Consider the following 26,535-nt stretch of genomic DNA (forward strand, 5'->3'; position numbering starts at 1 on the left):
TTAGCATTTTAAAAAATCACTGATGTTTCCCCCCCACTGATACACATTCAGTAAGTAGGTGCTTAGATAAATATTTCTCTAATTGAACTTAGTTTTTGGTGTAATTTTCATATACCTTAGTATGTTTCAGCACCTTTAACCCAGTGCTTCTAACCTATTTGATATCACGGCATGTACAGAAAATGATAATGTGTGTGCTGCACTTGGCAGTAGCCGAGGCTTGCTGCTGGAGGGAACCTGTCCCAGGATCCCGCTGCCCAGGCCCTGCCCTGCTGTCTCAGGGCTGGGGAGCACTGTAGCTTATGCTGTGACTCATTCTAGGCACAGGCTGGGCAGCTCTGATGTAGCTAGTAGGGGCTTTAGTTTAATGAATTAAGGTTATAAGGGAAGGCTTAAAAAAACTACATAATATATACAGCACCTGTATTGTTTTTATTTATTGCTTTACTTTCTCTAGTCCTGATAAAACATCTTATACGTACAATAAAACCACATTCTATATCATATTCTAACTGTATTGGTAGAGAATTTGGTTACCACAGATATCCTAAGATTTTTATATACATCGTGGTAATTACTTTTCAGTGCCTAGTATTATTCATGCTTATTTTGAATAAAATTGCAGTGCCAAAAACAGACTGCTAATGCTGTCATAAAGAAAGTCTCATTTTCTCTTTGACTTTTACATTATTAGTAATCTGAGAACTTAAGAATTCAGAGGTGTTTCTAAATTAATGAAATACTATAAATAGCGCTTAACATAACATCAGGAAAAAGTAAGTGTGCTGTAATTAACTGGTATTTCAGCTAAAGTACAGCATCTTGACAAGTTCTCTGTGTCTTTTATATCTCCAGTGTGGCCAGACTCCACTGATGATAGCTGCTGAACAAGGCAATCTGGAAATAGTGAAAGAATTAATTAAGAATGGAGCTAATTGCAATCTGGAAGATATGGTATATATTGAAATAATTTACTCATTTGTCTTTTCCTTAACTTTGCTTTTAAGAAATGATTCAGAAGTAATAGATTATAGATTATACTTCTTCTGTATCTCAACTTTGCCTAGTAATAGTCTAACTCAATTTTTTAAAAGGGGTAATAATAACAGGAGAGAAATTTTTACTTTCAGTGAAAATTCTCAGCTCTTCAGGTTTTTTTATGTATAGATGGCACTGGTTGAATAGGGAGCACATATACTTAAAATTAAATGCCTGCCTAGAAGATATGTATGAGTCATATTGTTAAGTAACTCCCCATAATGGTATCTTATTATTATAAATATCACATATGATAAGCCAGAAAGATGTGGTCCCTTCTGATATCGTTTATGAGGGATAAATCACTATTCCAAGAGGCTTACTTTCTCTGTTTCCCAGGAATTATTTTTCAGGGTCACACAGCTACATCTGTTTTTCTGTTTGTTTTTATGATTCAAATTGATGATATTAAATTGGTGATTTTAATTGAGTGATCATTTGAGTTAATTTATAGTACACTCATGGATAAAAGTTAGGATAGGATACTTGTAGGCTTTATTTAAAAAAATAAAGAATAGTTCTTTATCATACAGTTTCTAAACTCATCATATGGGATCTCTTTAATAGTTTGTAAATGTGCTCTTAAATCTGATTGCAGGCTCTTTACTTTCAACTTATAGTAATGGTTGCTAACCACAAGGGTTAGCTTTGAGGTTTTGATAGTCATCTTTTCTCCTTTTTGAAAAACACAGTATGTGATTAGAAGTCCAGTGAAAAGACTGAACAAGCAGTTGTGAAACATTTTACACCATTGTAGTCATACAGGTAGACAGATAAATTCTTAACAGAGCTTATGCTTCAGTGTAATTTCAGAGTAGTTTAGAGTGGGTTGGATCATGTCAATTTGGTATGATCATCTGGTATATAAATTCACATTTATTTTTCCTCACTTTGGAATGTTATTTTTGGTTTTGAAATGATAACATTTGTGTCTGTGTGTTCAAGGATAACTGGACAGCACTTATATCAGCGTCAAAAGAAGGGCACCTGCACATTGTGGAAGAACTGCTTAAATGTGGGGCTAACCTGGAGCACCGTGATATGGTATGGACATTCTTTATCCATTGTTAACCAGCTGGAATCTTATTAGCAGTAATGGATATGTGTTAAGTCCTGTATTTTTATGTGTGAGGTGATACTATAATAATGTTTTTAGGATTTGGGATTGGGCGTTGAAATGACTCTCAAGAATGTTTTAAAACCCAGTGATATAATGCACCTCTTTTAGAATATTCTTAGTCATTATTTTCTGTTTATTTCAGAATTTTAATTCTGAAATGTTGTTAAAACAACTTATTACCCTTTATACTGTATCAGTTTTAGAACTCATGAGAAAGTTGTTCCCTTTAAGGAGAACTTTAAGAGGGACATAGTATAGTCTTAAAAATATTTTCAGTTGTTTAAAGTCATGATTTTCAGAATAATATTTATAAACTTATTTTCAAAATGTGATTGTGTTCCTAATGCCATCTGTACACATTACAAGTTTAACAAGATACGATTCTTAATTATCTTAGCTCTTATTTGATCTTGGCATCTGCTTAAAGCATAAAGGTGAAGAAAGGGATCATTTCTGGCTTAATTATTCTGCAAAATGTACAGCCTTTTCAAAGATTATTTTTAACAGGGGAAAAAAAGAAGGGATTGAACTGCCTTGATATAGACAACATGTACTTTGCTGCTGATGCTTTATGAAGTACAGGTGGTCGGAATTTTTAAGAAACTGCAGCACTCCACCATCTTGCACTTAATATTGTACGATGTAATATACACAGTGTTCTTCTACAGTGTTATATTTATTCTTAAAACTTAGTGAAGTGGGGCTTCCCTGGTGGCACAGTGGTTGAGAGTCCACCTGCCGATGCAGGGGACACGGGTTCGTGCCCCGGTCCGGGAAGATCCCACATGCCGCGGAGCGGCTGGGCCCCTGAGCCATGGCCGCTGAGCCTGTGCGTCCGGAGCCTGTGCTCCGCAACGGGAGAGGCTACAGCAGTGAGAGGCCCGCGTACCGCAAAAAAAACAAAGAAACAAAAAAACAAAACTTAGTGAAGTGGTTGGTATACTTATTTTTATAGAAGGATACAGAACCATTTGTATCCTCCCTATTTCTGAAAAGAAATTGAAGTACATTGCTATAAAAATTTAGGGAGAGAAGGTAATGATGTCAGTAACCTAGCCAAAGGATGGGTATGGCAGGTAAAGTAAAATGCAGTGTTCTTATCTTAACTGGTGTATAATAAAGCAGAAGAGAAATTCATGGAATTACCTAGTTCTCAATATTTTATTAAAAGCACCATACCATTTTATCAGATGAATTAATATTAGGTAGCTTTTGTATGCCTGAACCCTTCAGGTGCTTTTTAGCCTCTCTATCATTAATTGACTTCTGAGAAGAATCCTATGGGCTAAGGGTTAATTTTGTTCTCAGCGTACATAGTTCAGGAAATTGAGACTGGAAGAAATACTCTTTGCCCAAAGTCACTTAGCTCTTAAGCAGTCAGACTGAGTTTTGAACCCAGGACTGCTTACCCCAAAGGCTTTCTCCTTTATCATTCTTCCACATATATCAGCAAGGGAGTTAGGAACTATAAAGTATACATTGTGAATGTGTAAAAACTTGTCAAGATTTGTAAAAAATGGTTTCTTAAACTTTCTTAGTTCTCCATATTTCTCATTTCCCTGAAGTACTTATCAAATCACAGCACATTTTAACATTTAAAGGGCCTCTGTGTTTGGCTTTTAAACACCCCAAATTAGGGAAACTGAGGACTGTGTCTCCCTTAGTAGTTAGTATTGAGAGACCCTAACGTCAGAGAATTGGGTGGGTGGTGGCAGCTGCTGAACTGTGAGGCAGGGCAGAGTCCCTGGGACTTGTGTGAGGAGAGGAGGTTGTACCAGGGGTTGTCTGGGATTCAGGAATAATTCCAGGATATAATGTCAGGAAGTCTAGTGAGGATTCTTCCTTGAGAAGACCTTTAATGGACACCAAACTACAGCATTGCTATAGGCAGTCATTTCCAGGCTTTTCATTTTGCAAATTTGGGCATAGGTTCCTCAAGATTAAATTTTTATCTCAGAGATTCTTGCATAGGGTGATACTATACAAATTAAAATGAGGGAATGATATTAACACAATTCTGGGCAGGAATTTTACAGATTACAGTATTGGTGTAAGACTTGACTAAATGCCCAGCTCTGTAATTTGACCTAAATAAGTTATGTCAGCCTTTCTTTGTCTTTCATGATCTTGACACCTTTGAAGACCTCTTGTCTGGCATTCTTAGAATGTCTCTCAATTTGGATTTGTCTGATGTTTCTAATGATTAGACTGAGATTGTGCTTTATTGGGAAGGAGGTGATATGCCCTTCTTAGTGTACCATATCTAGGTACATACATCACCAGAATGTATCACTGGTGATGTATCTTGGCTAAGGTAGTGTCTGTCAGATTTCCCTTTGTAATTACTAAATATTTGAGGGAAGATACTTTGAGACTATACAAATATCTTGTTTTTGATTAAACTTTCATTCATTTATTTTAGCATCCATCAATGCATCTTGCATGCAGCAGTCATGACTGTGGTGTTATAATGGTGATTTTTCTATTTTCATCATTCCATCTACATTTATTAATTAGAATTCTTCTGTAAAGAAGAGTTCTCTCTCTCTGACTCTGTCTCTCCAAATATATATCTATATATAGATATATGTAGATATACATTTTAGCATTTCCTTACTTTCTGGCATTACAAAATGCTTCAGGCTCAGGTTCATCTTATATTTTCCCTGCCTTATTTCCCTGATTATCAGCCCTGGAATCAATCAGTTTTCCAAGGAACCCTAGTTCCTGTTTTTCGAAAATGATATTTAGAAACCAGTAATCTAGGTGTTAGGTATGCTTATTGTTACTGGGATGTCACTGCTGTAGTGCTTCTCATTGGATAGATGTAGGAAATACATGTTTGTATATTAACTCTTGCATACACATACATCTGTTCTGTATCTGTGTGTGTGTATATATATATATATATATATTTTTTTTTTTAGATAGACTAGGTCGATAACCATGAACCCAATCCACTGTAGCCTTCCCCCTTTTCTTAATTTGTAACTCTCCTCTGACTGTGAGAAATCTGGCTCTCACTATCCACACTATATATTTACTTATTTGTTCACCTCTAGTATACAAATAGTTTCAGAATTTCTAATCCATACCGTGAGAGAAACAGATTTGCTACTAAATACATTGTTTGTGTACAGTTCTTTTCGTCTTTAGCATTATTACAGAATTCAGTCAAAATATTGCTTTCCAGAGTTACCTAGATCAGCTTCTAAGTAATTATGTGATTCGTTTGTAATATAATTAATTCATCCCAGTCTATATTCTGTCTTCCCCATATTCTAGTTGATTTTTAAAACATTTACTTACAATAAAATTCATCTCTCTGGTGTTCAGTTCTGTGGGTTTTGACAAGCGCATGATGTCACATGTCCACCGCCACAGCTCTGTACAGAGCAGTTGCATCATTTCAACAGTACCTCATGCTGCTGCTTCATAACCAGCCCCTTCACCCACTCCCCAACCCATGGCTACCACTGATCTGCTTTCCCTTTCTATAGTTTTGCCTTTTTCGGATTAGGGCAAATATTTTTCTTAAATCTCTTTTTTAGTGACAATGAAACAGAATTAGAAGGATTAAGTGATTTATATTCTTGAACCCAAATTTGGATTGGTGCAAATACTGATTTAAAAAAAAAAGCAAACAAAACATTCACTTCTTAGTATAATTTGATTGCATTTGTCTCTTTCATTGAACTGCATTATAAAGAGAACATTGCCAAAACAAGAACACTACTCCTGTAGCTTAAAAAATAGAAAGTTACCATGCTGTTAATTCATACTTAATGACTTTGCCCACCCCTGGAAATCATGGTCTACAGATCATTGCCTTCTCATCCTCTCTTTTTTAGCAAGAGGTATGATAATGATCTGGAATTTATAGGATGGGTTTAGATGCAGGAGTTGAATAGGGTTCCTGGAACCCCTCCCTGGAAAACGTCTAGACTCATACCAGGAGGAGAATATCTGGAGACATAGAATGTTTACTGAAGGAAAATATTTATAAAACCAAAATAAATCTTGGAAATTTGGAAAGAGTCCAACATGAATCTTCTCTATGTCAGTTTCCAAAATATAATAAAACTTCGGAGTAATCACTACTGGACTTAAGAGATTTGACTTTTTTCAGATACTATTGTGTATTTCTCTGGGGAGCTTAGGTATTTAAAACTACATAGCAGTGATTTCTTAAAACAATGGTTCTGTAAAGAATAAAGCTTACAAAAGGAACTTCATTAATGCCATTTTTGTGCTTAGAGACAATCCAGTGTTTTGTTTCCCTCCCCCGCCCCACGTTTTTGTTTTCTTTAGGGAGGATGGACAGCTCTTATGTGGGCATGTTATAAAGGCCGTACTGAAGTGGTCGAGTTGCTTCTTTCTAATGGTGCCAATCCAAGTGTTACTGGTCTGGTAAGCGTTACAAAAAATCCATCTGTAATGTAAGTGGTAAGTTCTTTTAGGGAATACTTAAGGCTGGTTATGCTTTGGACTTCGTAGTGGATAAAAATGATCTAGATCTTACTAAAAGATAATAATGCAGAATGTGATTTCAAAACACAATGAGAATTTTTTTCTGAGGCTAAGCTTATTTCTCAGTTTTTATCAACAAAAAGGCAACTCTTAGAGTTAATAAATGTTAATTATAACTATACAATATTTCAAAAGGAGATTTTGAAATCCTTAAGTCATCTTACCTGTTTGCGTATGTATTCTTAATCTAAACTCTTTTAAAGAAAAGAGACATTTACCAAATATCCATGCCACTTTTCTGTATTCTTTTTTTTTTTTCTGGCCCTCTCCACTGCTAAAACCTTACTCCAAGTCACCTGTATTAGTTTTCTGTGGTTGCTGTAACATCACCACAAACTTGGTGGCTAAAAACAGCAGACTGTACGTTCTTATAGGTGGTAATACATGCATTACTATTGTACTTTGCTTGAGACTTGATCTCAGACTGCAGATTAAGAAATTGTTTTATTGATGGGGCGATTCCTTTCACGATGTATATGTAATGTCAGATCATTATGTGCACTTTAAATGTCTTACAATTTTATTTGTCAGTTATACCTCAGTACAGCTGAAAAAAAGGAAATGGTTTTATTCAAGTTAATGGACGGATTATAAAGAAAGGTTTTATATTCTTATTAGTCTTAACCTGTTGGTTAGATAATTACATTGTGTATTGAATCTATAAAAATAGATGTGTTCATAATATATTTAAGGTTGAGTGCATCTCAGTTCCCAGTTATGTATTATGAGTATGACATGTGTTTTTAAAGTGGAGAATGGTCTGTAACTTGATTTTGTAAAATACTACTTTATATTGCTCCCTTTGTTGTTTCCTCTTCTTAGCAAATGTGTGCTGTAAATATCCACCTAAAAGACTTTTTCTTTCCCTCCCTCCGTCCCTCCCTCCCTGTGTACCTACTCACCCACCTGCCTACCTCCCAGCAGTACAGTGTTTACCCAATCATCTGGGCAGCAGGGAGAGGCCATGCAGATATAGTGCAACTTTTACTGCAAAATGGTGCTAAAGTCAACTGCTCCGATAAGGTAGGTCAGCAGGATCTTTCCAGGTTCTAGTTCATATTATGTCCACTCAGTGTGTCTAACTTACAAGGATTTTCATATGATCTCATGCGGCGGCTCTGATGTATCTTATGTTTATATTTATTAATACATTTTATAAAGACACACATCTCATAGGTGGGTTCCTCCTAGGTATTAAATACGTGCTAAGTGTCCTTCCATTGTCTTTTATATCACATTCATCATTCTCAGGAAAATAGATAGGGTTGATTCCCTATCTTCATTATTTACTGTTGTAGCTCTTCTTTCTACTGTGGATCCTGTCTGCCTTCTCTGTATTGTTGCCAGATGATCTTTTTTTTTTTTTGCGGTACGTGGGCCTCTCACTGTTGTGGCCTCTCGCGTTGTGGAGCACAGGCTCCGGATGCGCAGGCTCAGCGGCCATGGCTCACGGGCCCAGCCGCTGTGATCCTCCCGGACCGGGGCACGAACCTGTGTCCCCTGCATTGGCAGGCGGACTCTCAACCACTGAGCCACCAGGGAAGCCCCCAGATGATCTTTTAAAATTTAAGTCTTGTTCTTTCTCTCTCATATTTAAAATCCTAAAGACATCAATCCCTGTTATGATGTATAAAGATAATCCTTGCCTCCGTCTCTACCCTCTCTCCTGCTCTCTCTACCCCAAACTACCTTTGCTCAACTATGAAATGATGCAGGTTCCTGAGTCTATCTGTTTTTAACCCTCCACATCTTGCAGGTGCTCTTTCACAGTGTGGAGTGCCCTCTCATCCTTGTCTGCTTTAGCTTCTGTTCATCCTTCACACTCAGCTCGTGTGCCATCAGCTCCAGAAAGCTCCCCAGGATTTTGTTCTATTCATTTTTTAAAATCCTTAAGACCCCAAATATTTGATAAATATTTATTTAATTATTTCATTCTTTCTTGCTTTTGGAGAGCTTTGATAGCTTCTGTGGTTTCAGGGCAAAGCCCAGACTTTTCAGTTGGACCCCAGTCTTTCTTCCCAGGTTCACTTCTTGCCATTCGTCTCCATATACACTAAGCTTTTGGATACAGAAGATTGTCTATCATTCTGTGAACTTTTTTCTTTATTTATTTACTTATTTATTTTTGGCTGCGTTGGGTCTTTGTTGATGCGCGCGGGCTTTCTCTAGTGGCGGCGAGTGGGGGCTACTCTTCGTTGTGGTGCGTGGGCTTCTTATTGTGGTGGCTTCTCTTGTTGCGGAGCACGGGCTCTAGGTGCATGGGCTTCAGTAGTGTGGTACGCAGGCTCAGTAGTTGAGGCACTACTACTCAGTAGTTGTGGCTCGCGGACTCTAGAGCACAGGCTCACTAGTTGTGGCGCACGGGCTTAGTTGCTCCGCGGCATGTGAGATCTTCCTGGACCAGGGCTCGAACCCGTGTCCCCTGCATTGGCAGGCGGATTCATAACCACTGCACCACCAGGGAAGCCCCATTCTGTGAACTTTTATGAATTTCTATGAAGTGCGTGTCGTTGTTTATCCTATCCCCTCTGCTAGGAATGTTATGACCTCCTCTGCCTGATGAACTCCTATTTATTCTCTCAAGGCTCAGTTGAGGTGTTAGCTTCTCTGTTAAGTCTCCTTAACTTACCCAGTCAACTTAGATGCCCCTTCTTCTGTAGTCAATATTCACTGTCCAGACCTCCATCAGTGTACAAAAGTTCTGTTGGTCAAGGCTGTTATAAAAAGTAGGTATTCATTAAATGTTCATTTCAACCTGCAGTCTCCCATGTAGTTAAATGTCACTGTGAGTGTTCTTGTGTCTCTTCATTGTCTTATGAATCTCCCCAAAGATAAAGCATTGCTTTTATGCGTGATTTACATTCTCTGATGTCTTTTGAATCACGTTCCAGCAGAAGGTGCTTTTGAGTGCAGTTTCTAGGCGGACATTTATTTTGTCAGGTACAGAGGCCGATCTGGGGTGGTGGTTAAGAGCACAGACTGAAGCCAGGCTTGTTGGGTTCATGGGTCTTGCTCCACCTCTTAGTAGCTTTGTGACTTCGAGCCTGTAATTAACTTCTCAGGGCCTTGTTTGCTCATCTGTTAAAATGTGATATTGTGGTTTGTACTTATTCTTCTGTTAAGGATTACACACGTTAACGCGTGTAAACTATTTAGAACTGTATTTGGCACTTGGTTGTTACTATTTCAGACTGTTGGACTTTATATTTCACAAGATATGGGAAGCAAAGAAAGCTTGTTGGAAATTAGAGGCTGTATGACATTATGATGGAAAAATTGTCACTGATTGTAAAAGTTAAAGTTAATTAAAATACATTTCATGCAGTGGTTAATCATCTATTAAGGAGAAATAGTATGGGGAAAATATGATTTATCTAGGGTTAAAATTATGATTGGTATAAACCATAATCTAAAAATGCTCAAAGTATGATTTTTATCAAAATTCATGGTGAGAGCTAGTTTCTTTTAATACACCTTAGGTAATAATTTTAAATTTATTATTTCTTTAATAGTATGGAACCACCCCGTTGGTTTGGGCTGCACGAAAGGGTCATTTGGAATGTGTAAAACATTTATTGGCTATGGGGGCTGATGTTGATCAAGAAGGAGCTGTAAGTATCTTTTCTATTTTAACTGCTGGTAGTAGAGAGATGTTTTTAGTTTTAAGAGAGAGAATACTTTTTCCTTAGTATATACCTAGAAAAATTTCCCTATAGTTTCTAAATGATACTTAGAAAAACAAACATCTTCTGTTATCCCAGTAAATATATTATAGATATTATGTATTACAGATATGTGCTTTTAAGGATTTATTGCTAATGCACATAAATTTTGGGAGGCTAAAACTATATGGAATATCTTTTAGTAATCTTAGTATAAATTAAAATACTCCCCAAATCAAGTTGTTTGAATTACTATTGTGGAAAGAGTTTCTATTTTGTTAAAATAACTTTTCTTTAAAATTCTAAAATAATATCATAATTTTTTGATATTTTAATCTGTGACTTGTTTTCTCTAATAGGCAGATTTAAAAATATCAAAAATCAGTGGTCAAAACCTATATAGCTTAAAAATTGGTTCAGTATATCTTACAGTCTAGCAGTTATGAATTCCTTATTGAGTACCCACTGTCCACCCAGCCCTGTGCCAGACGTGCTGGGGATACTGGAGAAGCCTATCATATCGCTCTTCTCTTGAGCTTGTAAGAATATAGGTAAAGGAGACGACATTTATGCACAAGAAACAATACAGACTTCTGTTAACATAATTATTGTTATTATGTGAGATGGATCATAAAGGATTCTGAGAAGAGTTGCTACCAAATCTCTGGCTGCAATGTAACAAAAGTGAATTCTAAATCATTAAAAGTGACTTCCTGGCATAATACCAACCAGCTCCTCCTATTGTCCATGTTGACAGAAGCTACTAATTGATGACCTTCGAGGGGTACATAATATTTTAGTGGTGTGCGGAGATCGAGCATGATTCTTACCCAGCCATGGAAGTCATACCTTTCACTTGCCTCCTTTCTGGACAGTTTATCAAGTGGATGAGTGGCTTGTCTCTATGATTATTGACTGCTGAGGAATCTGAAAAGGCGGTGTTATTTTAATATTGAGAGAATTATGGCTTAGTTCTGGGGGCTGATATAATAACTGAAATACTTCTGTAAGGAAATTGCATGGTATCTCAAACTAGATCAAAATCTCAATAATAAGTTTTAATATTTATTTTGTAATGAGTCAGATTCTTCTATTTTGTGATTTTGTTATAAATTAAATGTGCAGTTTTTAAAAGAACCACTAAAAATAAGACAGTTTTGAAAATGTGGTTTGTAGATCACTGTGGAAAACAGAGGAATATGTTATACTTCTATTGAAATATTCTATAGCTTATTAATTCATTGTTTTACTTCAGTTTTTCATACAGATTTTATTATAGACAATTCTTTGAAGTCTGATTGATTCTTACTTTGGATTATTTAACTTAGAATGTGTTTAATTTTGAATCATCCTGTCAGCTATTTTATATGTCAATACTTGAGTGAGAGGGTTTGTTCATTGTAAATGACTCCAATTTTGGATTATCATTTAAAGAATTGAATGTCGTAACAGTCCTATTGACCGAAGAGAATTAATGTATCTTCAAAAATGGAAAATATGCTTCTGGCCACTTTTGGTCTGTTTCTGGTTATTTATATTGGCATTTTATTATCAGAAATAACTGTTAATAATAGGCCACCTATTTGAAAACATCCGTTTTTTGACTATAGAATAAATTATATGTTTTCTGAAAGTACTAATTCCTTGGGTGTTGTTTGATTTGTAGAATTCAATGACTGCACTTATTGTGGCAGTAAAAGGAGGCTACACACAGTCAGTAAAAGAAATTTTGAAGAGGAATCCAAATGTAAATTTAACCGATAAGGATGGAAATACAGCTTTGATGATTGCATCAAAGGAGGGACATACAGAAATTGTACAGGATCTACTTGATGCTGGAACATATGTGAACATACCTGATAGGGTAGGTTATCTATTTAGAATTTGTCTTTCAGTGGTGACATTGATGGAAGGTTACCTTAACTTCTCACCACCTTTCAAGATTCTTCCTGCATGACATACATTTAAGATGTTTTATTTCTGCCTTTAGAACTAATAAGTTAAAACTTTCCAATCTTTGTGAAGGGTGTTCTTTTAAATTTTTCAGAAATAATGCTGTTATTGAAAATGTGATCTTGAAACCATCCTAACTATAGGTGTTGTTCATGGCTGTTGTTATTCATTGTTCCAAGGCTTCAAGTCTCCCACCCTTACACCTAGAATTTTCAAATTGGTATCTCTTGCTCTCACCTCTTCTCGGAAGTCTACACTTGTCTGTCCAGCTCAACTTGAACTGTCCACTTGAATGTCTAATGGGCTTCTTAACTTACAGCAAAACAGGTGTCTTGTTTGTTTCATCCCACACCTGCTTTTCCCTCAGTCTTCTCCCTCTCAGTAAGTGGTACCAGCATCTATATATCCTGTTGTTAAAGCACCAAATCCTACACATTAGTCCTGATTTCTCAAGACTACCCAAGCCAAAGTAGCTACCCAGTCACTTTCTATCAAATCACTATATTTTATTTGCATTACATTTATCTGATTTCTTATTTGTGTTTATTGTATGTTGTCTGTTAGTCTCCTCTAGGCTATAAATTCTCTCAGAGCTGGGACCTTGTCTATCTTATTTCCTAGTGCCTAGAACAGTGCATGGCACATCGTAAGCAATGAAATATTTATAACCTTTTATTAATTTACTAGTCTGAACCCACATTAATGCTAATATTCTCAACTAAAATGTGTCTGCCATGGGTTTATTTACACTTTTAATGTAGTAGTTAAGGTACTACATCATGGTGCTAGACTTAATAATCCTCGAGGACCTGCATCTTGATATAGAGCCCACTGGGGCCCACTTAGGATTGAGATGAGCTGTAGCTCATGGAATCACCCATCCCAAACTCATACAACTGATTTGTAATTTAGCAGTTAAAAAAAAAGGCCATTTACAGTATTTGAACTAGGGGAAGATATAATTAATAATGATTATTGCTTGGTGGATATAATTTCAGGGCAGAGGTGTCCCTATGAGGTAGTGAACTTCATCTAAGCCTTGTACTGGGGAGTGAGTCTTGTGCACTGTTGGCCTGTAATGCCAGATTGATAGAATATAGATGCTGTTCTGGGAACCAGCCTTCTCCCTTAATTAAATGTGGTTATAAACCCACAGATGGCTCTAGCTTTATAACTCCTTTCTTTTTAGAATCCATGGCTTTTGTCATATAGCATTATTCCAAGGGATTTGTATTATGTAATTTCCAAATGTTCATCTGGTTCATTGACAGCCACTGTGTCATTTTATTTAATTTACATCTGTAATGGGAGGTTGGTTACCTTCAAATAGAATGGCTTATTGTTCTGGGTGACTTATCTTGCTAAACTTTTGTCGTGGAATTTCAGGTATAAATGTTCTCATTTTGAGGTATAAAGTCTTCTGTCCCTTATTCTGAAGGCTATTAATAACAGGTATTAATATTAGTTAACTTTCTGTTATTTAGAGATAATTTTTTCCAAGAAATTTTCAGAAAAAATCTGTTAAATTAATACATGACTAATTTTAACTTCAAAAAAGTGTTTTTTGTTCCATCAATTCACCTTGGGTTTTTTTTTGTCTTTTTAGAGTGGAGATACTGTTTTAATTGGTGCTGTCAGAGGTGGTCATGTGGAAATTGTTCGAGCACTTCTTCAAAAATATGCTGATATAGACATTAGAGGACAGGTGTGTGTGATTACAGGGCTGTTGTTATCTTAGTATAATTGTTTGTATATGTTGGCTGATCATAATGTCATTCTTCCAGTTTTCCTATGGAGACAAACATATAAATCCTAGTACGTTTAATGGATGCCTGTATTATTAAGTTTCACTGCCATTATTATGAAATTTCTGTATTGATGTCAAGTTACATTTAGATAGAAGTAAAGCATAAAGAAGTTCATGTTTTTCAAATACACCTCCCTTACTAATGTCTGAATATATTCAGTTGTGACATGAGTAGTTTATGATACCGAGGCAGTTGGTGGCACTTTGAGTGTATGGGACTTATTTTCTTTAGTATGTGTTTCCTCTGTTTTTTCTTCTTCATCCATGTATTGTTCTTCTACTCCTGTTGTTTCATCTTTCTTCTCCTTTTCCCCCATTTGCTAGCCTTTCCCAGGACCACTTGGTAGTGCCTATGGATTTTGCTTAAGGCAGTCATAGCTCACAGAGCTGTAAAGGTTATTTATTTTAGGGAAAAGCTTCCCTAAAGTTGAGAATATATCCAATATGTCAAGAGCTTTAGATTTAAAAAAAACTGTACTGAACAGCCTGTTTTGTGGTTGGAGAGTCTACGTTTCTGCTCAGTTTTTTTCCTTGTATTTAGCTTGTATCCAAATCCACTTTTGAATCAAACTGATAAATATTATGCCAAATGCCATGAGGGTCTTAACATGGGTCCCTTGCCTGAAGAAACATGTGTTTTAGTTAGGAAGGTTTTAGTTTGTTTTGTTTATATTTATTCTTATGTTTTTATGTAAACATAAAAAGTGTTGCCACTTTTGGTATAAGATAGTATATGATCGCCTAGTGAAAGGTTCAAATGTAAGAGTCTTGAGGTGGGGAAAGTGGGCGTTAAGGAGAGCTTTTAAGGGAAGGTAGAATTTGAGCTAAGTTTAAAAGGTGGGTTAGATAGGGAGAGAAAAGGAAGGCTCGGTAGTTCAGGCAAGGATAGTGGAATAATGGGATGAGAAAATTTAGCAAGAAGGGAAAGTGAAAGACTGTATTCCTTAGTTGGTGAATAAATCAGCTTGTCAGCAGAATGGCGGGGAGGGTGGGATGGGAGATAGAGAAATAGAAAGGGATGTAGTGCCAGAGAGGCTGGAAACTAGTGTACAGTGTTGAGAAGGGAACTGCATTGGGGAAATCTTGGTGTCGGAAAATTAATGTGGCAGCGGCAGAGAGTCATTCACTGTCTTTTGGGATAAAATCATATTTTCACTAAAAGTTGGTGACTGGATCACCTACTTAGACTCTTACCGATCTCCTTAGTGTCTGTCAATTTTGTTTTCCTATGTTTTAGTCAGTGTTTTTGTTCTCTACCTCTGCATTCAAAGTCCACATGGATCTGTTTTTGGTTTTTGAACTAGATAGGATTTTAAAGGATCTGATGAAGATCAGTATATAGGTGCAGTGTAGAGATTAAGAAAGCTAAACATGGTAAAAAAACAATTCACCGTATGTTTGTGTAGTACACTCTTATGCATTATCTTTTGAAAAGATTGGGCAGATGAAAAGCCAAAAGCCAAAAGTCAGAATATTTATGTGACTTATTCACAGGATACAGAGCTCAGGTACTGATGACTTCCAACACAGTGCAGGGTCCTGAAACCTGTTTGCTTTCCAAAAGCATAGTTTCCCTTATCAACTATGTGGGGTTGCTGCTTTCTCAGTCAAGAAATATTAAGTTTTCTTAGGCTTCTTTCATAAAGAATTTCTCACAAGTAAATGCAAGATAGAATAAGGATTAATGTTATTTTCCACAATGCTGCTTCTTGGTAAGATATGTTAATGCTTTAATAGAAATGTTAATAATGTTTTATATTTACAAATAGAAGTTTTTAGTATTATATCTTATATGAAGTGGTTGTTGATTTTTTTATTATGCAGGACAATAAAACTGCTTTGTATTGGGCTGTTGAGAAAGGAAATGCAACAATGGTGAGAGATATCTTACAGTGCAATCCTGACACTGAAATATGCACAAAGGTATAAATGACATTTCTGTTCTCTTAGCAATACCTAGTGCTGAATGTTAGTACTGCTTATTTTTTTCAATTTTTTACAGTTGTTTGATATTAGAATTATACTGATTTAACTGGAAATGTTCTGTATTAAATTGAGTAAGTTTATATCCTTTCAGGAGTTGTGTATTCACAGCAAAATGCAATGTGTAATTTATTTTAATTGTTATTTAATTTATTTTAATCAGAAAGTACAGTATCAGCTCTTCATAAATTGTGGACAGATCATTTCCCCAGAATTATTTTATGCTCCTGTTGTTTGGAATGCAGAACACATTTCCTTTTAAAATATCATTGTGTGTGGTTATTGGTTCCCCAAACCAACCACTTTTAGTCTATTTTACTCAAATCATGTGGAAAGTATAAAACTGTGTAAGACTTTAGTGATTATATTTGGCTTTACATGTAATAGTTGTCCATGGGGAAAATATATTTGGAGTTCTGGATTGAAATGGCAGGAATGAATAAAGCAAACTTACGGAATCACCCGTAAGACAATCCTATTTCATCCGTTAGAGATTTGGAGCAGCATCTTCTAAACCAGTGATGGTAACCTCAGTGCCCTGGGGCAGAGCTTTTCCTGGGATACCTTCTGCTTTGCAGGTGGTGGCTCCTTGGAATCTTGTTTCTTTTTCTTTTAGACCTTTGTGTCAGCTACCGTGACCACACGTGGCTTCTGACCAGATTTTGCTTTTTCCTAATTCAGTGCTGAACTGTGGTCTCTTCTCATTTCTATTAATTTGATTTTGAAAGCAATTGTAAATTCTTTTAAGGTTTCCCAAAGGCATACTGCTTGTATCAGGTTGTTTCCCTGTTGTACACAGGTCCTTCCTTAGATACACAGAGGCGCTGGTGACAACATCTGACAGATCTAGACGCTGGCTTGTCTGGACATTGACAGGCTAGGTAGTGGGCTGCTTGGGTGAGGTGGTCAGAACGGGAAGCAGCCTCTGGAGGAGGTGGCGCAGGTGTCAGCGGTGGGCCTGGGGAAAGGCAGTGGTGAGGGGCAGAAGCGGCACATCTCTTGCTCTGCTGAGTGATATAAAAGCATTTTGATACAAGTGATTGGTTATGAAAGGAAAAGCACTTGTTAGTTTTTCCAACTATGTTTCCTTGAGAACATTTTCAATATAGACTGGTCAGATATTTGAATGCTTGACACGTGTGTTTATGTGACTTTAAAGATTTAGGAGTAAAGGTATTAATCTGGCAAACTTTCTTATCTGTGCCCACAGGATGGTGAAACACCTCTTATAAAGGCTACCAAGATGAGAAATATAGAAGTAGTAGAGCTGCTGCTGGATAAAGGAGCTAAAGTATCTGCCGTAGATAAGGTAAGAACATCCGTGTAGAGAGCAGTATTTTTTGAGGGCTATAGGTAGACTGACTGTATATCCGGTGGGTTTAATGGGGGTCTGATTTTATTTTGTGGAGGGAGAGATTACTTGCTGGGGCTATTTGTGTGGGATTTGGATGCTGTGAGATCTTCTTGGCTGTTCTGAGAGCATGCTGAGGAGTGGGCGGGCTCAGTATGCAGCAAAGCAGCTGCTTCAGAGGTTCCCTCTATGGCTCAGATCAGTTATGGCAAGCTGCATTGACCACCATGCAAGGAGGATGTCATCAGGTGTGGAGCTTGTTCAGAGAAACAGGAAGAAAGAATCCAAAAGGGGCTGGAGAAGATAGACTCTCAAAGGAGACTGGCATTCACGTTCACCAGCAGGAGAGATGTTCTGCCATGTGTCCTTGCCTTAATCCTTTTAGAGGAATGTTCATATTTTCCATAATTTAACTCTCAATTGCTTACTACTTCATATAGAATTGATTCCTGGTTTTAGTTTGTCTACATTTTAAGCAGGTTTCTTTCTCTACTTCAAATTGATTTCCTCACAGAAAAGAAGTGAATTGATTTCTGTATGAACTAAGAAATATAAATTTTTCCCTCTGAATATATAATATGATTTGGGCTCTCCTAATCCATAATAGATTGAAGTTTATCTTTTTATTATTCATGAGGCAATTAAACAAAAAACACAGAATTTATATATATTTGCCTTTTATTTTATCAAGAAACATTATTTAAAAAAACACAGAAAAGCCTCCTACCTATTATTACCATATTAATGTATTTATATATGGTATATATATTAACGTATATTAATACCATATTAATATAAAAGAAAGAAAATATAAAGAAAAATTTTAATCTTAAAAGTTAGGGCATAAAGTCAAAGAGAAGTTGTTGAAATTGAATATACTTAACTTTCTAGAAAACTTCTGTATTGCCTGTTTTTCTCATTCTGCTGTTGACTACTTTCTGGCACTGGTCCCCTAATTTGCAAAAGGGAGCCCCACTGGACTGCGTGCCCTTTAAGGTTCCCTGTCTTGGACCCTGTTGTGTGTGCTTTGTCTTGAGTCAGCACATACTTGCTGAGAAGCACACATGGTATCTGGAATGTTCTTGGAGTGAATGTGCATTCGTTCACACATACTTACAAAGGATGAATAAGGTGCTGTCCTGCTCGAATTTGGAATACAAACTTGTAAAAGTCTTGAACCTGGCTCTTCATAAAGGATTACATAAAAAAAATTTAAGAATAAAGATTAATGTTATTTTTACCTGGCCCATCACCAATCTCTGTTTATCTTCAGCATAAACAGGCAGGGTGTGTTGATGTCTTCTCTGCATTTTCAGAAATTTTGTGTCTGGCTGAAATGCCACTGATGATATTTCTTCCTTCTCACGTGTTTGGGGATAAGAAATGGAGTTCAGGTGGAGAAATAAGATGATGAAATTCAGTTTAGATGTGGTTAGTTTGAAGGCTAAGACGTTCAGGAGGCCGTGACCGATAGGGCTTGAATTTGAGCAAGAAATCAAGGCTGGTGATAGGAATTTCACGGTTAGTTACCAAGAGATGAGAGCTGCATGGAAGTGACTAAGATCATCAGTTTGGAAGAAAGATGGAAGCTGAGGTCAGACTTTCCTTACAGCGTGTGTCACATTCTAGTTTGTTTTACGAATGTGCATGTTTATCCAGTCTCCTCCTGTTACATTGTAACTTAGTTAAGGCCATGGACTGTTTTGTCTATCATCTCCATATCCCCCAAATTATCCAGCTCAGTGCCTTACTATATAGTGAGCTCGATGTGTAGCTTTTCTGCCATATTTAGGATGTAGGAAGGGAATCTAGAAAAGGAAGAAGTAGACCTGAGGCAGAAGAGGAGATTCAAAATCACGATAAGGTTGTGCTATAGAAGCCACAGGAAGTGAGTGGGTGAGAACTGAGAATTTCATTTGTTAACTTGTGGGTCATTGTCTTTAAGAGAGATGTTTGTGAAGTAAAAAGTGGAGAACACCTTGCGGACTGAATTTGTTTTTTTTTTACGTATTAGTTTTCTTTCCTTAGTGTTGGATGTGAATACTAATATGATGGAGATTCTAATAAAGGAAGAAGGCAGGTTGATGTTAGGGAGCCGTGAAAGCTGAGGAGAACGGAAGAAGTTGTAGTAGCCAGAGAAGGATGGATTCAACATAGAGGACTCTGAGGAAGAGAATGTAGGGAACTAACATAATGGTGACAAAGGGCGTGAGGAAGGACGAGGTCGCTTGTGCTAGTGGAATATCAGCATGGATTGGGAAGCTGTCTAGATAAATGGAGACCACGGTGTGAAATAGAATATAAATTAGTTGAGGAAGGTGGTTGACATCTGTGGACAGTAAGTATCTGGATGATAGATGATTACTAACCTGTGATGGAGGCGGATCCAGGGCCTGGGAGGAGCCGCAAGGAAAAAGCCTGTTGCTTGTCCTCTTTCGTTCTAGAAGGCTGTGGGAGAAATAATACCTGAGAAAAGCTAGGGAAGGAACTAGAGAAAGAAATTGTGGGGAGGATACAGAGATAAAAATTCATATTATTTATACATTCTATATGAAAAATATGAAAAGTTTGGATTTTCTGTTATTTTATAGAAGCATGAAAATTGTTACTCTGTATATACTATATGTAAGAAATGTGAAAGTTCAAGTTTCCTGCCACTATTTTACAGAAAGGAGACACTCCTTTGCATATTGCTATTCGTGGGAGGAGTCGGAAACTGGCAGAACTTCTTTTAAGAAATCCCAAAGATGGACGGTTACTTTATAGGCCCAACAAAGCAGGCGAGACTCCCTACAACATTGACTGTAGCCATCAGAAAAGTATTTTAACTCAAATATTTGGAGCCAGTAAGTATTGGGTTTTGTACCTAACTGGGCTTTTAAGAAATGAATGTCTATGAAAAAATTAAGAGACTTCCAGCAGTTTTGCATTTCTCACTTAACTGAAGATTATAAAAGTTAAGAAAGTTATTACTTTACTGTAGAAAAATAACTTTTCCCTGTCTAAAGCTGTTTTGCATTATATTGTAGCATTCACATTAAGTACATTCAGAGTCAACAATCAGCTTTTAAGACTTCTAGAAATCTAGCCTACTTTTCTAAAACTCTCTTCCCCCTGTTATTCTCTCAGGTATTCTTTGTGCTTTTATCAAAATGCACTCTGTTTTCAGAGTGTGGCTCTCTACCTTTGCTTGTGCTGTGTCCTCTCCATCCCCATGAATGTTCTTGTTAAAATCATCTCTCTCCAAGGCTGGAGTCAGTTGTCTTGTTCTCAGTGACGTTTTAACTGATCTGCCTAACCAGATACAATTTTTGCCTCATTTGAATACTTAAGCATTTGTGTTTATATTTCCTTTTTCAATACTTATTACATATGGCCTTTTATTTTGTCTCTTTTAAAATTTTCTCCCTTATTTCTTTTAGAATTTTCTCCCTTCCAGATTCCAGGTTATTCAGGGCAGGGATTCTTTCTTCTTATCTTGTATCTTCCATAACATCTAGCACATAATGCCTTGAATGTTGTACTAAAATAGTTTTTGCTTGTAAAGGATGCACATGAGAATGTAATCATTCACATGTGGTCTTTTGAAATACGGAACAGTTTTCTACTAGAGTTAAAAAAGAGACATGTTAGTCCCAGAAACCAACAGGAGATAGTAGAATCCTGCCACCTTCCAGTTTAGCTGTTTACTTACATAAGCAAGTATGATTCTGTTCAACATTATGAGTTGTATTTTAAAATATTTTTTTCTGTTGGTAATAATGCACACATTAAATTTTAAGAATTAAAACATGAATACAGTAGAAAGTGCAAATTTCCTATTGTCCTTTATCTCCTAATTTGTAATTGTTTGAATGACTTGCCAAGAGTTTCTTTACATTTCTAAAAATGTTTTATACTATGTATATAGCCTTAAAAGACTTGAGATACCATAATATAAAAGTTTTAAATAATGAACTATACCATATTTTAATTGTTGCACAATCTTTCTTTCTAAGTTCTAATAGTACATTCAGTTCTTTATTGATGAATATTTGGTTTGTTTTGCTGTTAAAAGCTAGTGCTGAAGTGAACATCTTTTTTGTACGTATATCTGTTAACTCTTATTTTTAGGATTATTTTCTTGGAATAAACTCCCAGAAGTAGAATTGGCAAGTCAGTGGATGTTCAGTTTTGATACTTGCCAAAATGGTTGTAACAATTTCTCCTTCCTTAGACCATGTATGATAATGCAGTTTCCTGCAACCTTGCTAAAACTGGATATTTCCAGCTTCCTTAAGCTTTCTAATCAGATCAATAAGAAAAAATTTCATTTTAATTTGCATTGTAAAATTATTAGTGAGATTGAGATCTTTTAATATGTTCATAGGCTATTTGCATTTTTGCTATTTTCCTCTTTGTATCCTTTGCTGTCTTTTTTCTTGAGTTTTTAAAATTATTTAAAAATTGATTTTTGTGTCTTTAAGGATATTGATCCTGGATCCAGCCTATATATTGTATCTCTCTCCCGTGCTTATTCTTTGTTTATGGTGATGGGGTTTTTTAATTCCCCATCCAAAAGTTATATAAATTTGTAGTTTACTTGTTGGTCTTTTCCTGCAGTTCTGGCTTAAGTATTATTGAGAAAGAAAGGCCTTTTCCACACAAAGATTTTTATAGTTTTTTTCTCTTATAGTTTCTTCTACTGCTTTTATAGTTTTACTCTTTACATTTAATTTTTTAATGTTTCAGAAACTTATTTTTGTTAAAGTATGAGATGCAGAGTTTTAATTTTATTTAAAAAAATGGATGGCTTACTTCTCCCAATGCCACTTACTAATTCATCCTTTCCCCACTGATTTGAAATGCCACATGTTAATATCCTGTGTGAGTTCTGTGATGTTGTAATTATTGTAGCTTTAGAATGTATTTTGATTCTTCTTCAAAGACAGCTACTTTTTGGTAGTTTTTAAATTATTTTTCATAGCTATTTTTACATGTTCTTCTTGCTTTTCAGCTTTTCAAAATACTCTCATGGAATATTATTATTGGAATTGCCTTAAAGTGGTAGATTAATTTGGGGGAGAATTGCTCTTTTTAAGTTATTGAACCTTTCTGTCTGGAACCATAGAAGGTCTCTTTTTCTCTGGTTATCTATTATGATTTTCACTAACATAGCCTTCTTTATATAGGTATTATACATATTAAAATGATTCCGAAGGACTAGTTACTGTTTTAATCATTTTATCGATTGTAAAATCTACTTTACTCCACATTTTAGCATCCCTGAAGTTGGAATATGTCTTATAATTGATGGGTAAGAAAGCGTCGTGTCATAATTTGGCAGCACTTTTTCTTTCTTGGTCGTACATAATAATGATGCATCTTATAATTAGTAGGTATCTTAAGTTTTATGAAATATGGTATTAACTTAAGCACCTCTGAACCTATTTTTACACAGGTCTAACCATTTAAAATAAGTTTTTCCTCAATTAAGTAAACAATTAATAAATGAAAACTGATGCTCCTTTTTAATAGTAATGTCTTTAATGCAAGGATATGATGTGTTTATAATTACAGGACACTTGTCTCCTACGGAAACAGATGGTGACATGCTTGGTTATGATCTGTATAGCAGTGCCCTGGCAGATATTCTCAGTGAACCTACCATGCAGCCGCCCATTTGTGTGGGGCTGTATGCACAGTGGGGAAGTGGGAAATCCTTCTTGCTCAAGAAACTAGAAGGTATGTTTGTAAAAAGTCTGCATATATAACAAAGTTTTCTCTTGTGTATTTTTGTTTTTTTAAGTAAAGAAGAATAGAGTTTTTTTTTTTAAACATCTTTATTGGAGTATAATTGCTTTACAATGGTGTAAACAATCAGTTATACATGTTATACATATACATTATCAGTTATAAATATACATATCTCTTCCCTCTTGCGTCTCCCTCCCTCCCACCGTCCCTATCCCACCCCTCTAGGTGGTCACAAAGCACTGAGCTGATCTCCCTGCACTATGCGGCTGCTTCCTGCTAGCTATCTGTTTTACGTTTGGTAGTGTACATACGTCCATGCCACTCTCTCACTTTGTCACAGCTTACCCTTACCCCTCCCCATATCCTCAAGTCCATTCTCTAGTAGGTCTGTGTCTTGCCCCTAGGTTCTTCATGACCTTTTTTTTTTTTCTTTCTTAGATTCCATATATATGTGTTAGCATATGGTATTTGTTTTTCTCTTTCTGACTTAACTTCACTCTGTATGACAGAGTCTAGGTCCATCCACCTCACTACAAATAACTCAATTTCGTTTCTATGGCTGAGTAATATTCCATTGTATATATGTGCTACATCTTCTTTATCCATTCATCTGTTGATGGACACTTAGGTTGCTTCCATGTCCTGGCTATTGTAAATAGAGCTGCGATGAACATTTTGGTACATGACTCTTTTTGAATTATGGTTTTCTCAGGGTATATGCCCAGTAGTGGGATTGCTGGGTCGTATGGTAGAATAGAGTTTTATGTATGGGTATGTGGTTGATCCTCTACACCGTTATTTGAGTTCTCTTTCTAAAACAGAGATCCAGCTGTGTTATAGCATACTTAAACCCCCTTCGTAGCACATTCCCTGCGAGTGCTGTTTATAACCGTCCTACCCAGGCCCTTCACAGACTGTCAGTTTGCGTGAGCACCCCTGCCGGGACTGCCCCCTGTGTGTGCTCAGGGCTGTAGGCGTAGGGGCTGTCTGCGCCCACGCGAGCCCACTAGACCCTTCCTGAGTGGCCTTCTCTACTAGGAGATTCCTGGACAGGTCCCCCACCTCCCCGCTAAGCCCCACTCCTTTAGTTTGGCAAAATCTCACTCGTTCTTCAAGGACAGGTGTCAGTATTGCCTGTAAAATTCTTGCTAAGTTTAGTAGTAAGAATGCCTTGTTCAGGGCTCATCTGGACTGAGCACACACCTTTAAGAGCAGTGATCCTCAAATGTAATTGGAGGGAGAAGGGGTGAGGAGGAGCGGGGAGGAATGGTGGTGCTATAGCTAGGTATAATAGTTTGAAGACACATAACAGAATAATAGTTTTTAGTTTTATATCTGGAAACAGTACCTTGTTGATTGTGTGATACAAACCACAAGAATAAATATCAACAAAATTTTAACGGATGGGAATATATGAAAGAGGATTTTGTGCATTTTCAGTAGGAAGCAAGAGAGTGGGTAGGACAAGGGTCAAGGGTAGAGGTACCCCTAGGGAATGAGATTCTTATCAGAAGAGAACGTTGGTTAAAATGGTTAAGTACCAGCATTCTATCTAGGGACTTGGTAAGTGCTCAGTAAATGTTTATATTGAAAATGTGAAAATTTCAAAATGTTTGAAGTTGTATTTCTTAAATAAAACAGAAATAATGTTTTCATATTAAATTCTCTTTCAGATGAAATGAAAACCTTTGCAGGACAACAGATTGAACCTCTTTTTCAGTTTTCATGGCTTATAGTATTTCTGACCCTGCTTCTTTGTGGAGGCCTTGGTTTATTGTTTGCTTTTACGATTGACCCAAATCTTGGAATAGCGGTGTCATTGAGCTTCTTGGCTCTCTTATATATATTTTTTAGTAAGTCTTTGCCTTTTGTCTTTTTCAAAAATGTAGAGAATGTCAAAACTCATTGTTTTACTTAAAATTGTATCTATATCTTTCTCCTAAAGTCTGTAAGAGATTTTCATAATTAGGTGAGAAAATTGATTTTTTGCTATTTTGTAAGTTGGCCTAGAGGAACATTGTCCCCAGCCTGGCTGGTACAGCTTTAAAAACTAGTGCACTACTTGTTAATATTGAAGCAGAACTTTTATTTATTATACTTTCCCTTTTATATGTTAATTAATGATTTATATTTAAATCCTTTTTTAAAAATAAGTTTTTATAGCTGTCATGACGTGCTCTTGATCATTTTGACCATGACTGTAATTTTTATTTTATCTAAAAGCAAAGTAATAAATATATATAATCCCTGTTCTTGCAAGTGTCTTCAGTTGCAAGAAAGGAAATAGATTTACTTTTGGAGGAAATACTGGTAACTTCAGCATTTGCAAGTAGTGATAAAACCAGTCTTTATGTTTGAATCTGAACTAAGGGTTATGTTTCTGTTTAAGGCATTATCTTTCTGATTGTGTTTCTTATGTCATATTTTAGTCAGCTTACTTTCCATTTTTCACATACCTGATGTATGTTGAGGGAGGTTAATTAATTGAGTAATTCTTTGAGGAGTAGTTAGGAAATGGAATGGGACCATGAAAATTATGTAAGTCTACCTGTTACTACTTGATACTTGACTGTTTGGAGAAAAGAGGCTGCTTGACTAATGATTGTCCTGGATAATTTTGTTTTAAACCGTGAATTTCAGTTGTTGTTTACTTTGGTGGACGAAGGGAAGGAGAGAATTGGAATTGGGCCTGGGTCCTCAGTACTAGATTGGCAAGACATATTGGGTATTTGGAGCTCCTCCTCAAATTGATGTTTGTGAATCCGCCTGAATTGCCAGAGCAAACCACTAAAGCTTTACCTGTGAGGTGAGTTGGTCCCTTTGACAGAAGTAACTTTTAATAAGATGAAGCAAGTAAAAGTTTATAATGCATCATTTCTCAATGTATATTCCAAAAAAACATTGGTCCCTTAAACTTTTTAATGTGAGAAGTAAAGCAAACAAATACTCCCTGGTCAAATCTGTGTGGGAAACACTTCATATTATAGCTCCCTCTTGTACATTAAAGGATCAGAGACACCTTTTCATAAAGAAATCAATTTAACTTTGATTTACCAAATTTTATTTGAGCATAAACCCATGTTCCCCCCTTATGACACCTGTTATCATCCTTTGGACAAATTTGAAAAGAGGGCTGGTCTATTTGAAAAGAGTGAAAGGAGTCTTGGCATCTGTTTACATCAGGGTGTAACTTTGGCAATTCAGCTTGTGCTCTGAGCTGCTCTTTCCTCACCTGTGGAAATATATTTACCCACTCCTCTAAAATTATTTTTAATATCAAATAGGAAATGTATGAGAAAACAGTTCAGAAAAGATGAGAAACATGTAAGTCAAAGAGTAAAGGAAGGCTAGAGGG

The 26,535-nt window shown here is 36.3% G+C and overlaps 1 protein-coding gene across 5 annotated transcripts in view; it reads left to right on the forward strand.

Annotated features, from left to right (window-relative positions):
- The window catches only part of KIDINS220 (kinase D interacting substrate 220), a 94,875-nt gene that overhangs the window by 11,744 nt on the left and 56,596 nt on the right, over positions 1-26,535 (forward strand). For 3 of the 5 annotated variants that reach the window (XM_089923477.1, XM_022554210.3, XM_089923475.1), the window contains exons 3-15: positions 856-954; positions 1,984-2,082; positions 6,470-6,568; positions 7,610-7,711; positions 10,201-10,299; positions 12,017-12,214; positions 13,910-14,008; positions 15,935-16,033; positions 17,304-17,402; positions 20,113-20,290; positions 23,004-23,168; positions 24,854-25,033; positions 25,821-25,986. In XM_089923477.1, coding sequence (XP_089779603.1) covers positions 856-954; positions 1,984-2,082; positions 6,470-6,568; positions 7,610-7,711; positions 10,201-10,299; positions 12,017-12,214; positions 13,910-14,008; positions 15,935-16,033; positions 17,304-17,402; positions 20,113-20,290; positions 23,004-23,168; positions 24,854-25,033; positions 25,821-25,986 — 1,682 coding nt within the window. The remainder of the gene's footprint in view (positions 1-855; positions 955-1,983; positions 2,083-6,469; positions 6,569-7,609; positions 7,712-10,200; positions 10,300-12,016; positions 12,215-13,909; positions 14,009-15,934; positions 16,034-17,303; positions 17,403-20,112; positions 20,291-23,003; positions 23,169-24,853; positions 25,034-25,820; positions 25,987-26,535) is intronic. The other 2 variants (XM_022554211.3, XM_089923476.1) reach the window with 2 other exon arrangements.

Source organism: Delphinapterus leucas, chromosome 13, assembly GCF_059928025.1.
Source record: "Delphinapterus leucas isolate spDelLeu-1000000601 "Yukka" chromosome 13, BTC_Dleu_Yukka2, whole genome shotgun sequence".
NCBI lineage: Eukaryota > Metazoa > Chordata > Mammalia > Artiodactyla > Monodontidae > Delphinapterus > Delphinapterus leucas.